Consider the following 20,206-nt stretch of genomic DNA (forward strand, 5'->3'; position numbering starts at 1 on the left):
ATGATTTATGAAAGACCCTGTCGAAGGCTTTACTTATGTCTAAGTATACGGTAGTTTTTCGTTTCTTGTAGAATTCTATTATTTGCTTTGTAGTGTATATTGCCATGGATAATCTACATTTAACCACTTAATGCTAGGGTTTCTTAATAAAAAGTATTTTTAGAAAAATCTTTTTTTTTTCAATGTTTTAATCAAAGTTTATACATTTTTCAATTACGAAAATGTGAAAACAATATAGTAAAAACGAAATAAGCAGCTCAAAAACATGTTCGATCTCAACTGCAGGCAAATTCAAACTGAGTAAAATACATCGCTAACTTTAACGAGCGTTACTCGAGTTAGCTAAAAATAGAATGCTGCAAGTCGAAACCGGCGAGTGTCACTCGGGCTAGCAGAAATTGGAATGCATTTACCGCGCGAGCGTGACTCGATAAAAAGCATCAAGCAGTTAATGCCCATCTGGTTATCTTTAGACATTAATTTATCATGTATTTCATTTAATATTACCTTTTCAAATAATCTTGCAGTTATAGTTGCTAAGGATATTGGCCGGTAATTGCTGGAGTTGGTCATGTCAGGCTGTCCCGATTTCAGGATTAAAGTTATAATTGTTTTCGTCATTGCACCCGGTGGATGGTTGTGTTTAAGGATTGCTTTGAACAGTATGTTTAGAAGTTTAGGTATGTATCTACCTATGTGTTCAATACTTAGACTATCATGTCCCGGAGATTTAGCAGCCTTAGTGCCTTTTATGGCCTTCATTATATTACTTTCAGAGAGGTAAACGTTTTGTCTATCATATTCCATAATATCAGGGACAGTCAGTACTCCATTTCCGGAAATATCTTCAAAGGTTCTTCTAAAAGTATTAGCAATTTCCTCCATGTTAGTGGACCCATCAAATTGGCTGGCGATTCGAGTTTTTTGTTTGATCAGGTTATTGCTTTTCTTCCAGAATTAGGCGAACTGCTTTGTGTCAAGTGATTTCACGATATCATCCATATTTGTTTGTCAGAAAAGCTTTGGCAGTGTTTAACCCCTCCGACTTTTCGCGAACTTGAAGCTAAGATGTCTTTATCGAAATGTCAATTTCACGAAAACGTTGTGTTATTACCGCCTCACAATCAAAGCTCTATAAATGAAACATTACTGAACGGAGCCGAATAGTAAAAACTGTTTTAGAAAGGTTACAAAATAGGCTTTCAAATTGTTGTATCATAAATAAATATTAACATTTGTAAATATTTAAATTTAGAATGGAAACATGAAAAAATTGTAAAAATGACTCACCTGTAATGTTTTATGTAAAAACGATACTAAAATCACGGATAATGTAAAAAAAAAACACTTTTATATTATTTCATCGTACAAATGTACAGTAAACAATTCTGTCACTTCACTTTTTGACCATTTCATACAAAATATATTTTTAAAAAAACAATTAAACTTGCGAGGCGGGTCGGCACGTCAAACGGCTTTCTTGGCGTCGTTTTACGATTTGGCGGGTAAAATTTGCTTCCACTGAGTAGGTCTTTTTACGGGTTTCTATGGATAACTTTGAATAGAGATGTGAAGCTTCATTCAATACGAATATTCTACTTTTTGTTTTAGGGATGTCACTAGAAGAATAACGGAGTTATGACGATTTTTGTGGAAACACACGCGTTGACGTGTAAACACGCTTATTGTACTTGACTGCTATCGTTATTTTATCGTGTATATCTGCTTACGTTGCTGACCGGTTAAGAGCTATTTTGAACTCCTTCCTTTTCCGTTTTCTTTCATTCGCAATGGGACCAAGTAGTGGTCTCCCATTTATAATCCACTCCATCAACGCCGATCTGGAATTTTCGTAGTGTTCCTTAACTTATTGATTCCACCCAGCAATGTCACGATGTGTTTTTGGTTTACTTTGATCGTTCTGCCGATAAAATACACTATTGGCAGCCTTACTTAGGGCTTCAACAATGTCTGTGTACATATTGAGTGTCTTTGATAGATACACTAAGCAATGCTTCTACCACAGACGTATATTCAGTGATTTTCTTATTATTATTCCTTCTCCATATTATGTTATTAGGCTGATGTGGAACATAAAAAATAGTTGCGGGTAGTTTTTCAGCAGCGATTACGCAGATGTCGGCCAGTGATCGGACCAGTCGGTATCATAGTGTATTTTCAGACTATCTATTTTGTTCTTAAGATTAATAGTGCATATACAGTGATAGAGCCAGGAAGTGGTATTGTGTGCATCCGCTAATATATGTATATGTGTCATTCGGTAGTCTTTCAATATTGATACAACTGTAGTTATTTTCGGTGTATAAATGAGAGAGTTCTTTCCCGAATATGGAGGATGGGTAAGCGTTGAAATATCCCATAACATTGGTTTCAGAGTGTTCGTTATCTTGAATGATCGTATGTATTTTGGAAAGGTAGTTGGTAAGGTTGTCCGCATGACATACCGGCATGTAGGCAGTCAATACGCCTATCGTCCCTCCGTTGGTGGTTATCGGTCATCTCCACACTGTATTAGTGAAGCTTGCAGCTCGTTCCTCCAAAGTACTACGACTCCTTCGTAGGACCGGCCTCGTAGCGGCCCGTTTGATAAATATACAGCAGAAGCACCCCATCCCTGGAAGATCGGCTGAATTTTGGATAGATTCGATGATTCGTTTTGTAATAACCACGTTTCTTGCAAAAGTATTACATCGTAGATATCGCACATATCTATAATAAAGCTGACGTTTCTTTTAAAACTTTAGCAGTTTATTGAAGTTATCTTAATTTTGTTCTTTTCCATTGTATTTTTTTTCAATAAATTTACGGAAAACAGTACCAATCGGCCAAAATTCTTTGTTCATGTAGGTTTTGAAATCTATATTCGGTATAGTCAACTTGAAAGATCTAAACTGCGTGGTATTTCGTTGTATTATTTTTTCTACTTGGATGTTACTTCCTTTTAATTTACTTTTGATAAAGTTTTGAATATTGTCCTCAGTTACGCTATTTTCGAACCTCGACACAGAGAGCGTTGTTTTTAACTCAGCTATTTTGAGGGTGTTCTCCATCGCTGTTCCAGTTGCCATAATATTTCTCGATCTCCTTAGTTTTCTTGTAACGGTTTTATAACCATCCATATTAAAATTAGTTGTCTCTAGTTTAAATGCATTTTTTTGAGATTGTGTGCGTGCACCTTTGGCTGATTATATGAATGGCCCACTAAAGTATGTCCACTGGATCTAGTACAGTGAAACCAAATTCGTTGTCTCAGTAACGTATTTTCAATCTATTAATTCATATAAGTATCTGACAAACATTTAAACAAAACAAATAAACTTGAATAATGTTATGCATTAAGTAGAAATATATCAGCATAGAAATATATCAACGGGTTCGAGTCCTGTTGGCGTCATGTATCTTTTATCAGGAGATTTTTCAATGTGGATGAGTGTTTCAGGCGAACAATTATTGCTTGTAAAATAATTGTTACCCTTTGTGCTATGCATAAAAAAATCTTGTCTTAAAAACATTAGTTTACCAAAACATAATAATTAATATTTCACAAGTTCAAGTATTTCACCTAAAAATGTAGACAATTTGTCTCGACGCCATCTAGTGAGAGAGTTAGCACTTACAATGCCTTTCTCATATAAAATAAAGTTGGTTGTTTTCAGGTGAAAAAATGTAACAAGCAGTAATTGTTGAATGAAACACTAGTATATATTGAATAATTTCGCGGGTAAGAGATAAGCTGCCATAGCTCAGTGGTCAGAGCTGTCGACCGGAAATCGAAGGGACACGGGTTCGAGTCCCGTTGGCGTCATGTATCTTTTATCAGGAGATTTTTCAATGTGGATGAGTGTTTCAGGCGAACAATTATTGCTTGTAAAATAATTGTTACCCTTTGTGCTATGCATAAAAAAATCTTGTCTTAAAAACATTAGTTTACCAAAACATAATAAGAAATATATCACATAAATATATATACAACAGAAATTAGTATATTTATTAATTTTTAAGAACAAACTTTGCTAAAAAACAATTTTGTTTCTAAGTAAATTTGCCATCAACATAATGTGCAATTTAAACAATTAACCTGTTTAGGTATAAAATGAAGAAGTTTGGCGTGTGAATAAATATTTTGATGAAGGTAAAAATTCAATTACCGAATAGTTTTCTAAGATTACCTAAATTATAGAATATGTGAGGTAAAAGTAACTTCAATAATACTGAAATCGCACAAAACTTTGGTTTGGGGGATATGAATTACCCCATCTGGAATGGGAAGATAAATAATGTTTTTTAAATTTAATTACAGTTTGGTGTATCCGATGACTTGACATACAACAACCTGACAAGACAGGTGACCTTTACTCCATACATCACCCTCATCAACACTGCTCCATTTGCCATACAGTGTCAGGAACCAGAATCCAGAGATGTCGTTAAAGTGAGTGATTTACGTGGCCAAATCTTTTGGTACTAAAACATATGAAATACTAAACATCCATTGTTCCTGATTATATCATGGCTAATGTTTTATTTATTTAATTACTGAGTATGGTATCCACAATTAAAGGTGCATTGTGCAGATCTGTTCACTGAACCATTTCAAGCAACCTTTCAATTCTTAATGGTGGTCTTACACCAGGGTGATAATGGGGGAATCTACTACTATTTGACCAGTGTAGACATATGATTGTAGGCATTATATTGTTATTTACTATTATTCCAGGTTGAGGCTCATTCGAGTGCACCATTTTGGCCTAAGAGTGCCCACAAAGAAAAGCTTATGAGACTAAAAGTGGCTGACAAGCCGGGAGTTAGTGTTTTATTTGAATATACAAAACAGCAGTCCACACTACTCCAACTAAATAATGAGGTAATTTTTTTTCCTAGTGATTTTTTTGTATAAGATATTTTTTGTAATTTCTACAATAAATGTCACGTTAAGGGTGGTTTTTGATTTTATGAAGCTTATTTTAAACTAAAACGTGTATTAGAAACACTAGATCTCAAGGTCAAAAACATATCAAATAACCAAACACAAATACTAGATAATTTTAATAATCTAATAAATATAAAATAATTTGGGCAAAAAAGCTTCCTGTACTATGGTACTAAACTCCACAACAAAATCCCACTCTTATTCAAAACTCAAAACAATTTTATAACATTTAAATCTAAAATAAAAAGCTCGATACATAACATAGGGAGATCAGAAATAGAAAATATTACTGACACCAAATACCCAAACCACTCAACTGCACTAAAAAACACTGTGTTGCAAAAACAAAAACATTGCTTCATATTATCCATACTATGTACTAAATTTTTATAATAATGTAAATGAAAACCTCAGAACGGGAAATATCAGTGAGGATATCATTATCTTTATGTGTAACAAAAAATGGGAAATATAAAATTATTATTTTGAAAAAAAAATGGTTTGTTTTGTCAAAATACTAAATATTTATACAAAATTGTTTCTATGAATAAGCTGTGATTTAAAAAAAAAAAACATGACCATTTAAATACACGCTGTACTTCCTGTTTTAATTATTTTTACCAGTGTTTCCCACCAGAATCTTTAGTTGAAAAATGAGTGAATGTTTTTTTAACAGGTTTTATTACAGGTATTTTTAACAAATTCAGGGTTTGTTTTGTCAACCTCGCTTTTGAAGAAACAATAAAAAATGAGAAATTTTTGACGGTTTAAATATCTATTTTTCCTTCGTGTGACGTCCTTGATACATCAGGGGAAGTAATTAAGAAGTCTAGCTCGGATTTACTACTTATATTTGTGACTGAACACTTTACACAATGTTTATGTCTTTATACACGACACATACACGATCTGTCATTCGTGCAATCCCAGATTAGCAATGGCCGTCTATTAAAACTTATGCAGACACATTTGCGCTCTCATTCTTGCATCACCTATCTCACTCTTTCAAACTCACATATACTACACTTCATATGGAGCAATGTCTTAAAATTAAAACTTTTATTAATTAATTTTGTTACGTATAGCATGGTGGCATACATGTGGAGACTCTGGTAACAGAAGGCGGGGTGTACGTGACCCTGGGACAGTACCACCCCGGCCTCGCTCCCGCTCTTATCATCAACCACACTCCCTATGAAGTTAATCTGTGGCAGGAGGACATGGAGAACATTCAGTAAGTGTTACCTTGTTTGTTTATACTTGAATTGTTCTTCTTATTACTCTGGTACTCAGTACTATGGCCAAAGGGGAACATGGATGTCTCTGAGTCAGTCCGACGCCTCCGCCCTACATGCCCAGTAGTCTGCAACCACTGAAGAAATAAATGCACAAGTGAACCAATTAAGGGAAATTATTTCCCTTAGGGCCTCCAGTGTAGAAAATAAAAAAAATCGAAATTCTTACAGATAATCAATTTCATTGTGTGAAATGTTATTCTAATTTTATTTTAATAATAACAATTACACAATATTATGCTGCATATAAACTAAATTTTTTTCTCCCGTTTATACGAAGCTTTATAATACTTGTAATAATACTTGTTGGTTAATAATCAATGTACACACCTGTATGTGACTTTTGGTTATTTTTCAGACTTGTTAAAGGAAATCACTGTGTTATGTTCACATGGGAAAACCCAGTTGCGAAGAGGATGCTCATATTAGCTGGATCATCAGATATAATAGTCGAGACTGACTTGCTCAAAGATGGCACCGGTGAATTTCAGTGAGTTTTAAAGTTTTGGATGATATTATTTTTCCTTACAGTTTCTTTAATTCTTTAACCCTTTGAATGCCAAGTACAGGTATATATTATCATCCAAACGTACATACAATCACAAATCTTAACTTCTTTACACCCCGATTTTAAGGATTTCTTATAGGAAAAAAATGTTGTAATTCATTTTAAAGTTGTGTAAGCACAACTTTAAAATGAATTCATAACTTATTCACAACTTTAAAATGTATTCATATTAGCAAAAGACAGATGACAAAAAATATTGTTCACCAAATCGCACTACATTAAATTAAAATTCATGACTATAATTTAAAACAACAATATTGTTTAGACTTAACCACTCAGAACATTAGAACGTCAAAAGACGTAAATATGATAATAGCGGTCAAGACAATTATATTTCTTCAATATATAAAGTGTTATTTCTTTATGATACTCAGAAAAAAGTACATTTTTCACGGCTTTGAAATAATGGTCAGCGATTCTTACATATTTTTGACATTTTCATAAAATGTATATTTAGAAACGCAAATATTTACGTATAATAACACAATGCGATAATGGATTTCATAATCTTTCCAAAACATTTTTTAGAATGAGGCTACGTTTCCCAAAACGTGAGTTATGAAGCTTTTAGCAAAACTCGTAAATAACACAAAAATTATCACGTTTTGACAGTTCTCAAAGGAACACACAGTAAATAAATGTCTTTGTCTGAGAGGTTAAGAATCAATCTTTATTTATATCATTAACATTTAATTTTTATCCATTATCAATTAAGGATTTTTATTTTATTATTACACTTGAATATGAGATGAATAAAAAATTTGTATCGAAAGTGTTTTCTATGGATCGTATTCTTACGGCAATCTGTCACACTGTGAAAGACATATACGTCAAGGCAGTTTTAAGTGTATAAAACGGTACCAGAACGGTATTTTTATTTATTTATTTATTTATTTATTTATTTATTTATTAACGCCGATTATAGCGGCTTTTACAAAAGAATAACAATTTTTTTACTTATTATAAATACAGAATATACATAGATAAAAAAAATATAAATACAAAATACATAAAAGAGAACAATAGAAATGGTTATTATAAATACAATGCAACAATGTGTATATATAAATATATAAACAATTAATTTACAATAAATCCCGGATAAACTAATACTTTAAAACTGTATTTGGTTATATTCAATCAGAGAAGCGCTGACATACAGTTTTAATTAAGTGGTGTTTGTATGAGGATAAACTAGCAATGTTTATAGATTCATCCAAAACATATTTATTACCAAGTACATGCAAGCGATTCATTATGGAATTGAGTTCAGCGTTAGATCCTGTATTGTTGCAATGATAGGGTAATTTGAAACGAACTGATCGACTAGGTACACGGAAACATATTAGCGAAAGAAGTTCAGGGGAGTTCAACAGGTTGGTAACGATTTTAAATAAATAAAATAGGTCAAAACAAATTCTTCTTTCTTTTAATGTATAGAGTCCCAATAAATGTAACAGAGAGGGGTAATTAATGTTTTTAATTTTAATTTTCTACTGTACTGAACAATAATCACAATCTGCTGAAATGATCGATATCCAATGAAACATCAAAACTGTTATATCTGCCTTTACTATGCAGACTTCGGTGTTGGGAACTCTTTGAAATTAGTAAAAGGTTCTTATTATAATTGTGTTTATTTACGTTACAATAAATGTAACAGAGAGGGGTAATTAATGTTTTTAATTTTAATTTTCTACTGTACTGAACAATAATCACAATCTGCTGAAATGATCGATATCCAATGAAACATCAAAACTGTTATATCTGCCTTTACTATGCAGACTTCGGTGTTGGGAACTCTTTGAAATTAGTAAAAGGTTCTTATTATAATTGTGTTTATTTACGTTACAATAAAAAGGTCTGGATTAAGCTACACTGTTCATTAGGTAATTCTCTGGCTCCGTCAGTCTGACAATATCATCTCACAAGTACCTGTTACACCCTAGCGACATCTGACGGACTCTGGAGTAAGCTTTATGACTAGTGCCATCTATCGATTAAATACCCAACCTTATTACCATACATCACAAAAACAATATCTACGAATGGCTGAGGCTTGCGCATTTATGTCAAATGCATAAAATATCCAACAACAGATAAAAGGCGGTCTACATAAAATGAGGTCTATATAAAATGCGGTCTACATAGAAGGTGGTCTGAGGCAGGACAACGTCTGCCCGGGCCCACTAGTTTATTATAATTTTCAATACAAAACTCTTATCCTATACAAATATCTCATTCACTTCAATAAAAATTCAGCACACACTCCTTGCTTCATTCACATTCATGTATTTTCTGTTATTCTGATTCGTGACATGACCCGTCTCAAGTATTTAATTCACTTGATCATGCCATGTCTTCTTTGACGTTCCCGATTTCCCCAATCGTCGATTTGTGGAAATATCAAACATGACAGTGGGTCAAATAGCTGGCCCTAAGGGACACATTTTTAAAATAAAATTTTAATTTTAAAGATTTTCGTATGATTCAGTTAACTTGCAATTCCAGTAATCTGGCAAATTCAGTAATCTGACAATTTCGTAATTAATTAATTGATTATAGTAAACTGCTATTTTAAGTAATCTATTAATTTCAGTAATCTGCTGTTTTTTGTAATCCGACATTTTCAATATTCCAACAATTAAGCAACTTATTCCAACAAGTAATCTGCCAATTTCGGTAATTCAGTAATTTCAGTATTCCAGCACTGTTACGTTTCATGTAGTGCTGGAATATTGATATTTTACTTATTTAGGTTAACATTATTTCCAGGCTGGGTGATGACGATCTCTTCTGCTGGTCATCCTTTTTAGATGGCATGCAGCGAGTGGTGCTATTAAGTTCTGTGATGATGGACTCCACCCAAATGGGGGCCATTCAGAAGGAGGTCATCCTATCCATACATGGGATAGGATTGTCCCTGGTCAACACTGCTTTGCGCCAGGAGGTCATGTACATTAGTATTGCAAGGTATTTACAAACATTCCAATTAACATAAAATATTTTGAGACTGATGGAAGTGCAGAAAGGAAGGAGTTGAGAAAAAAATACTAAAAGATTTTGCAACTAAATTTATATTGTAGGGAAACTCACTTTCCGAATGATAAAATTCAAATTAGTTTATTGTTTTGACCTAGCCAAATTTTCATCTGCAGCGCTTTCTTTTGTGTCTTTGTGAATAGTTTTATTAATATCCCGCTCCTTTCAGCCTCACAAAATACCCTAAATGAGGATGTCATACTCCCACTGGCTCCGGAAAATTGGGACTATTGTGCGGTATTCACAATAACTACTAAAAACCATTTCTTTAAATCATATTTTACAATTTATTTATTGTTTTTGTTTAATTCGTAGAACTCCATTTATTTTTTTTTTAAATTTAATTAAAACCAAATTTAGTAATATAACTATGTATTAAGTTCTGCAAGTATTTTTTGGTTTTTGTTATCGTTACAGCTGTTTTGGCTTTCAAGGCCATTTTCAAACTGTGGTTTTAGCCACGTTTAGATGACTTATTTTTATGATTCTATTTTACCCCTCCCAATTTAAAATGATTTATTACCAGTTAAACCGATTTACTGATAAAATAATTGTGACAATAGATTATACAGGGTGTATCGGCACGTACCCGACAAACTTTAACCAGCTATTCCTTAGCATATTTGGAGTAAAAAATCTTATGTGCACTTTGCTCTCCGGTAACGTTTTTTTTTTAATAAAAAAATTATTATTCATATTTTCACCACATGTCACCACTGTTTTATACTTTGTCAAAGTTTGAAAACCCATCTGGCAATATTTTATTCGAATTCCGTTGAATAATGCACGTGTGTACCTATATTGGCGCACTTTTACAATCACAATGAAATGGCACGGCACCATTCGTCTCATTTTTAACTATTATTATTTAGTGTGTGCGAAAGAGCGAAGACGCTTTTCGACATACTTGCTTATAACAGCTGTTGAACACGAAAAGCAATCCCAATGACAGTGATGTAGTGTGGAAATTTTTAATTTTTTTGTTTTTAATTGAAAAAAAAATGCTACCGGACAGCAAAGTGCCCATAACATTTTTTACTCCAAATGTGCTAAGGAATAGCTGGTTAAAGTTTGTCGGGTTAGTGCTGATACACCCTGTATATTCTGTGGGGGGTATTTTGAAGTCTGTTTTCCCCACATTAATGTTATCTTAATTGTTTAATAATGATGTACTACATCATAATAAATCAAAATGTCAAATTTCACCAAAAAGTAACATTTTTAGGTCCCTACCAATTACTTATGAAACCTTTGGGCTGCGTTCAAATGTATGGGTGATTTCATTTCCACACAGCACATTTTTTCATCTCGTCTCGCTGACCAATAATACTTTTTAAAACTGTAAAAGTATATTATACACATGATTATTCTTTATGTAAACCTTACTCAAATTACGCATCTATATCTTAACTAATAATTGAACGATGCCGCTTTAGGTCACGTTCCGTACTGGGTCAAAAAGAAAAAAATCGAACCTCTCTCGGTTTTAGGGAGACTAGTAATTCAGTACAGAGTAATAACGCAAGATTTGTATTTTCCAGGTTTGATAATAATTCTGTATGCTGGTATGTTGAACGTCAAGTGGGGCCCGCACTATATAATCTTCAATAAATGAGTTCATCACAAGTCACTTTCAAAACACATCCAATGCACACACACACTCAGCGTTCCCTTATAATAAATGAATAGTATAAATAATGATGTTTAATGGTGTTATCTCTCGAACGTTTAATATCAGTAGATACTGATCTCGTAACTTTCCCAGACGCCACATTGGTCTGCGTTTCTCATTTATGTCGGTATCTTTGCGCCCTTGAGGTGTTTTTGCACAAAAACGGCGCTATAAAAGTCATCCAGGTATTATTATTATTATTATTATCTCTTTTCACGTGATGAAAAGAACGGAATCGATCGATGACTTATTTAAAACACTGATCACGTTAAAATTAATCATTGCCCCAAACGGCGGACATCACTTGCAACGATCACTGAATTTCACAGCGTCTTTTACTTCAGTGGGTATCTCCTCACATGTTGAGAAGATTGAGGTTGATCTCTGACTTGGCGCATTTAACTGCGTTCTGTCGTACAAAAATGAAGCATGGATTCAAAATGTACTATTGAAAATCCTGTTCTGTGATTGGTGGAGCCGAATAAAGCTACTGGTGTGACGTGTGTGAAGAATGGCAAACATCGTGACGAAACAATCATAAATAATTTTTTATATAAATAAATCGAAATATTACCGAGCAGATAAAACATTACTCACATCAAGCTGATATTGTGATGAAGCCCTTTATTTAAAGATAGGCAATATTGTACCTACCAAATATCAGTGTCTCACCAGTACAGGTGTGACAATAACAAATCGTTTATGAACATATTTGTATTTACCTTTTACCCATTCTTATTTGTCATTTACTTCTGCATATTTAGCTAATTCTTTTTGTTACTAATTTTGGTATTACTATAATTTTTGTTATTATTTTTTTACTATCATTTTCTTATAACAATGTATTTAAACATCCATCTATATAAATTTTTGGGCACCATGCCTGTTTTATGTACTCAAATAAAATAAAAAGAAAACAAATAAATAAAAATTACTGAATATCAACGCCAGCCGATATGTACCGCCTGGTACGGTCCCTCTGTTTGCCTTTGAATTTTTAGGTCACACTATTTGATCTATGCACCGATATCACAAGTGTTTTTAATAAATATGGGTTTGTTTACGAACTTATTTAGTACACGGTATGCAATTTTCGAAACATTTTTCTTTTTAAACTTCGAGAATAAACATGAAATTTTTTCCCTTATAAAGAGAGATTAATCACATTTAAAAAATATATTAATCAATGTAAAATTCAGATTTCGGGGCACTATGTTAGTTAAAATATTACACATTTGTAAAATGTTTTGACTGTCCAACTGGGAGGTAAAAATATTATGTAAATAAATTTAAATATTATACATATATTAATACTCAGTTTCTTTGTTTTTTTTTGCTCGCTGAAAATTAGGCGAAAAGCGACCACTCTCCCCCTTAAGTTCAAACAACTCGAGATTCGTTTTGGCGTGAAAGTCGCAAAAAAGTCGCCTTTCATTTGTTTCGGGCTTCAGGCGAAAGTCGACCGAGACGCCTTCCCGTCGGCATAGAACCCGGGGCTCAATTTGGCGTGGAAAAACCGAAAAACCGAGTAATCCGGATTTCGTATGAAAATGTTTACCAAAATATTCGTTCGGGGTAATTTGTCGACAAAAATTTGAGTAGCATCTGGCGGCGGAAACTGGAAGCTCACGCGGCGCGCCATACGAAAGTGCGTAGTGCTCTCTCCGGCCGCCGGGTTCGCCCGACACGCAAAAAAATGATTTGCGGCCGAGAGCTTCTTGGCGAAAGAGATAGTCACGTGGTCAAGCAAAAACCACGTGGTATGCTTTTTTTATAAAATCTACACGCTCGACTTGATGATTGCATTCCGTAGCAAACACGCGGTCTGCCTTTAAAATTATCGAAAAAATTCATCCTCCGAAGGTTTAGGAACGTTAATCGGCCGTTCCACAGATGACGTTCGGTTCAAAATGTCTCACAGTAACCGGCTAAACTTTTGACATTTGCCATTTGAACCGAAAATGCCAACAATCGGGCTCTTGGTTAATCAGAGACAATAGCCGATCATAGACTAGCAGCGAAATGTTGTGAATTCAAGGAAACAATAAAAACTGTGTAGGTACTTACTTAGCAGTATATTTTTAAAAATCGATAGTGCTTTTGAACGAAATAAAATAAAGTTTGGTAAAAATAATTTGGCATGTGTACCGTCGCCCCGTAGTGAAAAACTACATCAATAGCGTCAATCAAATTTATTAGTTGTACCAGGAGCGCAGAACTTGGATGAGGTTAGCCTGGGAGCCATTCATATTAAAAGTTTTCATCTGTTTATTTTTTAACGAGTAGGTGCCTAATTGCGTTATGTAAATATTTTTTCGGTAAATTTTTAATAGTAGGTGCAGGTACCTACACAGATGGAATTCAAAGAAACAATAAAATTTTTTTAAATCGATAGTGCTTTTGAACGAAATAAAATAAAGTTTGGCCAAAATAATTTGGCACGTGTACCGTCGCCCCGTAGTGAAAAACTACATCAATAGCGTCTCGCAAATTTATAAATTGTACCAAGTAGTAGTAGTAGGAGTAGTAGGAGTAGTAGGAGTAGTAGAAGTAGTAGGAGTAGTAGGAGTAGTAGGAGTAGTAGTAGTTGTAGTAGAAGTAGTAGAAGTAGTATTAGTAGTATTAGTAGTAGTAGTAGTAGAAGAAGTAGTAGTAGTAGAAGTAGTAGTAGTAGAAGTAGAGGTAGTGGCAGTAGTAGTAGGAGTAGGAGTAGGAGTATGAGTATGAGTAGTAGTAGTAGTAGGAGTAGTAGTAGGAGTAGTAGTAGGAGTAGTAGTAGGAGTAGTAGTAGGAGTAAGAGTAGGAGTAGGAGTTGGAGTAGGAGTAGGAGTAGGAGTAGGAGTAGGAGTAGGAGTTGGAGTAGGAGTAGGAGTAGGTGTAGGTGTAGGAGTAGGAGTAGTAGTGGTAGTGGTAGTGGTAGTAGGAGTAGGAGTAGTAGTAGTAGTAGTAGGAGTGGTAGTGGTAGTGGTAGTGGTAGTGGTGGTGCAGGTACCTACACAGATGGTACCAGGTAGAGGTCATACGAAAAACCGTACATACGATATGGGTATCAAATTACGCGTCTCGACTTACAAAATCCGAATGGCTCAGTGAAAAAATGATCAGAAAGCTCCTTGGCACTTTTTTTTCTCAAAATATCCATTTCTTTCTATCCATACATATATTTTAATATATTTGTGGTCACACACTCATAGTTTCATTTATATGCCAAAATACATATTACATTTTTAAAAGTTTTTAAATTTTGCGTGTTAATTGAGCAATTCTTTTTTCAAAATAACAACTTTTGAAGAATGTCGGTGACAAAAACCGTACATACGATATGGGTATCAAATTACGCGTCTCGACTTACAAAATCCGAATGGCTCAGTGAAAAAATTATCAGAAAGCTCCTTGGCCTTTTTTTTCTCAAAATATCCATTTCTTTCTATCCATACATATATTTTAATATATTTGTGGTCACACACTCATAGTTTCATTTATATGCCAAAATACATATTACATTTTTAAAAGTTTTTAAATTTTGCGTGTTAATTGAGCAATTCTTTTTCCAAAATAACAACTTTTGAAGAATGTCGGTGACAAAACCGTACATACGATATGGGTATCAAATTACGCGTCTCGACCTACACAACCCGAACGGATCGGTGAAAAAATTATTATTGAGCTCCTTGGCACTTTTTTGTCTCCAAATATACATTTATTTTTTTAAATTTTTAGTAGACCCACACTCCTTGCCTAATTTTTACCCATTAGTTGCCTGCAACGGGCAAAAAGCTAGTATTTAAATTAAAACACATTGTGTTCCTAAACATAAATTCTCTAAAACACGAAACAAGAAACACGTCTTCCGTGATTGAGGGGTAAGGCACTCGCTTAGCAATATGAATGTCGCAGGTTCAAATCCTGGCATACGCGCAAGCAAATTTTATTTTATTCATTTGTGTTATTTGACAATTTAAACATTAAAAAAAGTATAAGGTATATTTGCCCAACGTTGCAGAGTGGAAGATACTCTCAGTGCAACCCTGGTGTAAGACCACCATTCAGAATTGAATCGTTGCTAGAAATAACTATAGTTGGCTCCACGTGAGAGGCAAGCGCGATGAAATGACTATAGATGCTTCTCGCCGGCTGGGGGTTATGCCATTTGGTGACTATGTTGGTGTTTATATGTTGTAGTTCTGGTGTGATTTGGGAGGTGAGCCAGGTGACAGACAGGCGCTACAAGGCCCTCAGCATCGCGGAGAATGTCATGCTGGAGGAAGCCTACCAGAGATTCCTGGCCGACTGTGAGACGGCTGGGAAGACGCTCTCCGGAGCCATGATGCTCAGTGATGCTAAGACCGAGGTAAATAATCATTATTAAAATACCTCTAATATAAAACTACTACATTCACTGAAAATCTTAATACTTGATAATATGTGGGTTCCAAATTAGAGCACTTTTTATTTCAGTTTTCAGGGGATTGATAATATTACTTCCGCCAGAAAAGTTCTTTCCAAAAGCCACATTTCATTAAGAAAAATCTTTCAGAGCAAAGCAAAGTTAAGGAAACTCCTGGAAGTTTACGAATACAACAATATTTACTTAACCCTTCAGGCTTCTGACGCATTAACCGTTATGTTTCTTAACACGTTGAACGCCATGAAGGTCACCGGTGACCTCATAATGAAAATCGTTATTTTTCTCCCATAGCGCCATGACGGTCACCGGCGACCGCAGTTAATTTTCTTGATTTTCATGGAAAATTTTGGTAAAAAAATAAAAGAATACGTTTTGTTGGTCGCCGATGTCATCTGAGTATTTTTTTTTTTCAAATTTAAAATGGTAATGTTTCTTCATTTCTACAATGGCGTTCAACGTGTTAAAGAAGAAAGTCTGAGAATTTGTGTGTGTGTAATTTCTGCTTTATTTATTTTTCTTTTATTCAGTATGTTTGGTTATTACATTTTATGGGTATGTTAAGACCACCAGACTAGGCACATGCCCGTGTTGTGGTGGTCGATTATATTTACAGTACATTTATATATTCTCAATAAAATCCAAATATATGGGATATTTCTGAATGTATCCGAAAACTAATAACTGTTTTTGAAAGGTGATGAAATACACATTCAAATTTTATTATATTAAAAATAAACATATGATTATTTAATTATTAATTTTGAAAAAAATGCAAACAAAAAACTTTTTTTCGTCTGAACTACTGAAAACAAAAACAAAAAAAAACGACTTGTTTTCATATATGTATTCTAAACATTATAGCTACCTCAGCTGTTTGTTCCTGAAACTGAACAAATTAGCCTGAGGATTTAAAATATTCACTTTTTACCATGCTTAAAGTTCCTTATGGCGAAGTGCCTGCCCCAATGGCAAGACGGGAAGGGCGTGGAAGATTAAAGGGTAATGGCGAGGGACTGTAGCCAATGGAGAGCATTTGTAGAGGAGACTAAATCCCACCCTAAGATGTAGAGTTGTGAAGATGATGATTTTAAATGGTTTAGATTACATTTTCATAATGTTTCAAGATAATACGAAAGCACCATTACTTCAAAGTTGAAGGATTGAAACATTTCCTATCTTTGGCAGGTTGATTTTGGGTCGTGGCGGATTTTCCGCCCACAACAGGTCCCCATCCGGCGCTCTACGCAGCCCGGACTGTGGGCGCAGTATGGACGGGAGCGCTATCGCTCCCACCTGAATGTACGCCTGCATCGCCTACAGGCCGACCAGCAGCTGCCCTCACCCACCTTCCCCGTAGTGCTGGCGCCTATACCGCATCCTAGGCGTGTTGCCTCCCAGCAAGGTATTACAAGCTAGGAATACCGTGCCTAAGTGAACTTGCATGGATATTCTCCACAATACAAATTTTGATTTTTATTTTAACCCCCAGAGCCTCTGATATTTTGCAATGTATTTCTCTTAACCACTTAATGCTTTTGAACGAGCGGTGTTCGCGGACGGCGCGTGTATCGTACCGCGACAACCCGAACACTGCTCGCGTCTTTTGACTTGTTTCAGTTATACAAGATAAACAAATGAACTGCGCTCGCCAGATTTTTTAATTTTTTATTATAGTTAGTCTTGTTCTATTTTTTTAATATGGTTAGGTTTTTTTTACATTTTTTATTGCTTCTGTTTTGTTTTTTTTTGAACTGGTCAATTTTAAATTATGTTAACTCTTTACAAAAATAAAATAACCTGATGTTTTTAGTTTCATTTTTGTTAAAAAAAAAACGAGTATTGATATTATTATTAGCGCATCAGCAGAATGCTGCCTGCTCATTACATAATAATAATAATAATAAGTGGTCAAGTGAACTGTCAAAATGCTGATTGCACGGGAAATAGTTTTGCATTACGTTCGTAGATTGATGGTCCCCGTTGGTGAGGTCGGAGGTCGCGGGTTCAAACCCTGGCGTTTGCAAGTGAATTCATTGATTTATTTCACAATTTATTCAAATAAAATAATATATAGTATATTTGCGGCAAGTTCCAGACAGGATGATACTCTCAGTATCGCCCTGGTGTAACACCACCATTCAGAATTGAAACTTTGCTTGAAATGGCTTTAGCCGTGTTTGGTGACCAGATATGAATAGCCAGGTACTCCTCCACCTTCTTCTTGGACCCATCTCCTTCCCACTACCTTCAGCCTCACAACATACCCCGATTGGTGATGCCATAGTCTCACCGGCTCCAGACGGCTGGGAGCAGTTGGGACTCTCGTCATCCTCACATTAAAAAAAAGATTGAATTCGAGATAAATTCGCTGTTTTTGAAAATATTACAAAATAAAATATTTAATATTACAAATCGACCTACACAATCAAAAGCAAACATAGATAATGTTTTTAATGTCGCTTACTCTTGGTTTTTATTGTGTTAACTGAAATTACCACTTTACACGAAATTGAAAACATATTTGATTAGACAAAAATTATTCTCACTTCACTTTTTTCGTTTTGTATAAAAAAATTTGCAACCTTGAGAAATTTTTTTCAAATGCCAAATGTTGTTTCATAAAATTATTTTTAATTTTTGGGAGGGTCTATGGTAATCTTTTAAATTAAAATACAAAGCGTGGTGTTCTCTCTTTCTAAATCGTATATAAGCATGAATTTTTAGACCTATATCCGGCTGGTAGAAATATCTCCCAAAAAGATTATGGATGTATGACGTCTGGGAGAAATTTCCCAAAATTGCTCTAGGGGTTGAATATATTTTTACGACTAATACCTTTCACACAATGCAGTACACATACAGGGTGTCGGGGGATAAACTATCACTAACATTGGGAGATGATTCTACATAATGATAATAAAATAATTTTCCAAAAAGATGAAATTATCAAAGTGTCGAAAAAATAATTATCAAGCTCCTCTTAGGTGATATTCTTTACTCAACGGCGCTATAAAAATTTCCAACAAATGAATAAGTGCCAACATAGAAATTAATAGGAAACATACTCCAAATTTAGCCATATTGGCCGATTTTGTTTTCATATGATTTTATTTAATTATAGAAGAAGATAATATTATGGTTGTGTCTAATGCATGCAAAAATATATATAATCCATTTTAAAGATTGTCCTGTTGTTTATTTAATTTATTTTTTTCGTATTCTAAACTTAAAGTAAACAAGTTAAACTTCTTAAGTAGTTTGTCGACAAAGTGTCTTCTTTATTAGTTTGTCAACAAAGGTTTTAATTCAAGTTTTAAGTGGGTTTGATGTAATATTTCAGCATTGAAGCCATTCATGGAGTTGCTCATCGTGCAGCGCCTCATGGAGCACACTAATGTGAAGCAGTTTAAGTACTGCAAGTTGCTGATCCAAGAGTTTCATGTCAAACTAGACATAAAGCTCCTCCACGCCCTCTTGGGAATGCATCCTGAAGATGAAATATCTGAAAGTATTACTGTAAGTACGATTATTGATACTACATATTTACATTCCTTTTTAACATTGTATTACCTAACTTACAGTACATTTATAAGCCACCAATGGGATTTCAGCCCTAGCTCCGAGTAAAGAAGTGCTAACCATTTATGAAGGCCTCCGTGGTCAAGGGATTTGAGAATAGCAGGGTACTCCCCTACCTTCCTCTTCCCATCTCCTTCTCTTCTCCACTACCTTCAGCCTCATAACATATTCTAATTGGGTATGCCATAGTCTCACTGGCTCTCAACGGGTGCAGTTGGGACTCTTGTGCAGAATTCAAATTTTAAAAAAAAGGGGACTTTATTGAAGCCATCTAGCTTCCATAAAGTTCAGCATTCTATATTGGACGGCCAAAAGTTCGATTGAATCTAGTTGGTCTTGAAACAATTTATCAAAATATTCACATGTTCGCATTAATTATAACAGAAAAGTCAAGGAAAAGGATTCTCGTGTTACGAATGCAATTATTTTTTCTTTTATCACAAAAATCATGCATGCAGGCTCACAAGTTGCCATGCTCCCGAGAAAACCCATTTTTGTGTTGGGAACGCAATTCATTTTCTAAAGATTCATGCAAACTTATATGCTTATACTGCGGTCTACTCTATTATTTTGGTTTGATTAAAATTTTTTTTTTTTTAAAAAACCTCGCTCTGGAAAATTCTGCTGATGCTTTCACAAAAAAGTACTTGATATAAATTGAAAGTAAGTTTTGCTAAATATCAAAGAATAT

The 20,206-nt window shown here is 34.4% G+C and overlaps 1 protein-coding gene across 2 annotated transcripts in view; it reads left to right on the forward strand.

The window, feature by feature from the left end:
- Positions 1-20,206, forward strand: part of LOC149423044 (intermembrane lipid transfer protein Vps13-like) — a 153,880-nt gene that overhangs the window by 119,064 nt on the left and 14,610 nt on the right. For both annotated transcript variants that reach the window (XM_089632437.1, XM_089632436.1), the window contains exons 53-60: positions 4,322-4,453; positions 4,739-4,885; positions 6,037-6,185; positions 6,605-6,736; positions 9,590-9,787; positions 15,711-15,879; positions 17,122-17,338; positions 19,277-19,452. In XM_089632437.1, coding sequence (XP_089488563.1) covers positions 4,322-4,453; positions 4,739-4,885; positions 6,037-6,185; positions 6,605-6,736; positions 9,590-9,787; positions 15,711-15,879; positions 17,122-17,338; positions 19,277-19,452 — 1,320 coding nt within the window. The remainder of the gene's footprint in view (positions 1-4,321; positions 4,454-4,738; positions 4,886-6,036; positions 6,186-6,604; positions 6,737-9,589; positions 9,788-15,710; positions 15,880-17,121; positions 17,339-19,276; positions 19,453-20,206) is intronic.

This window comes from Hesperophylax consimilis, chromosome 6 (assembly GCF_061612785.1).
Source record: "Hesperophylax consimilis isolate HC1 chromosome 6, BYU_Hcon_1.0, whole genome shotgun sequence".
NCBI lineage: Eukaryota > Metazoa > Arthropoda > Insecta > Trichoptera > Limnephilidae > Hesperophylax > Hesperophylax consimilis.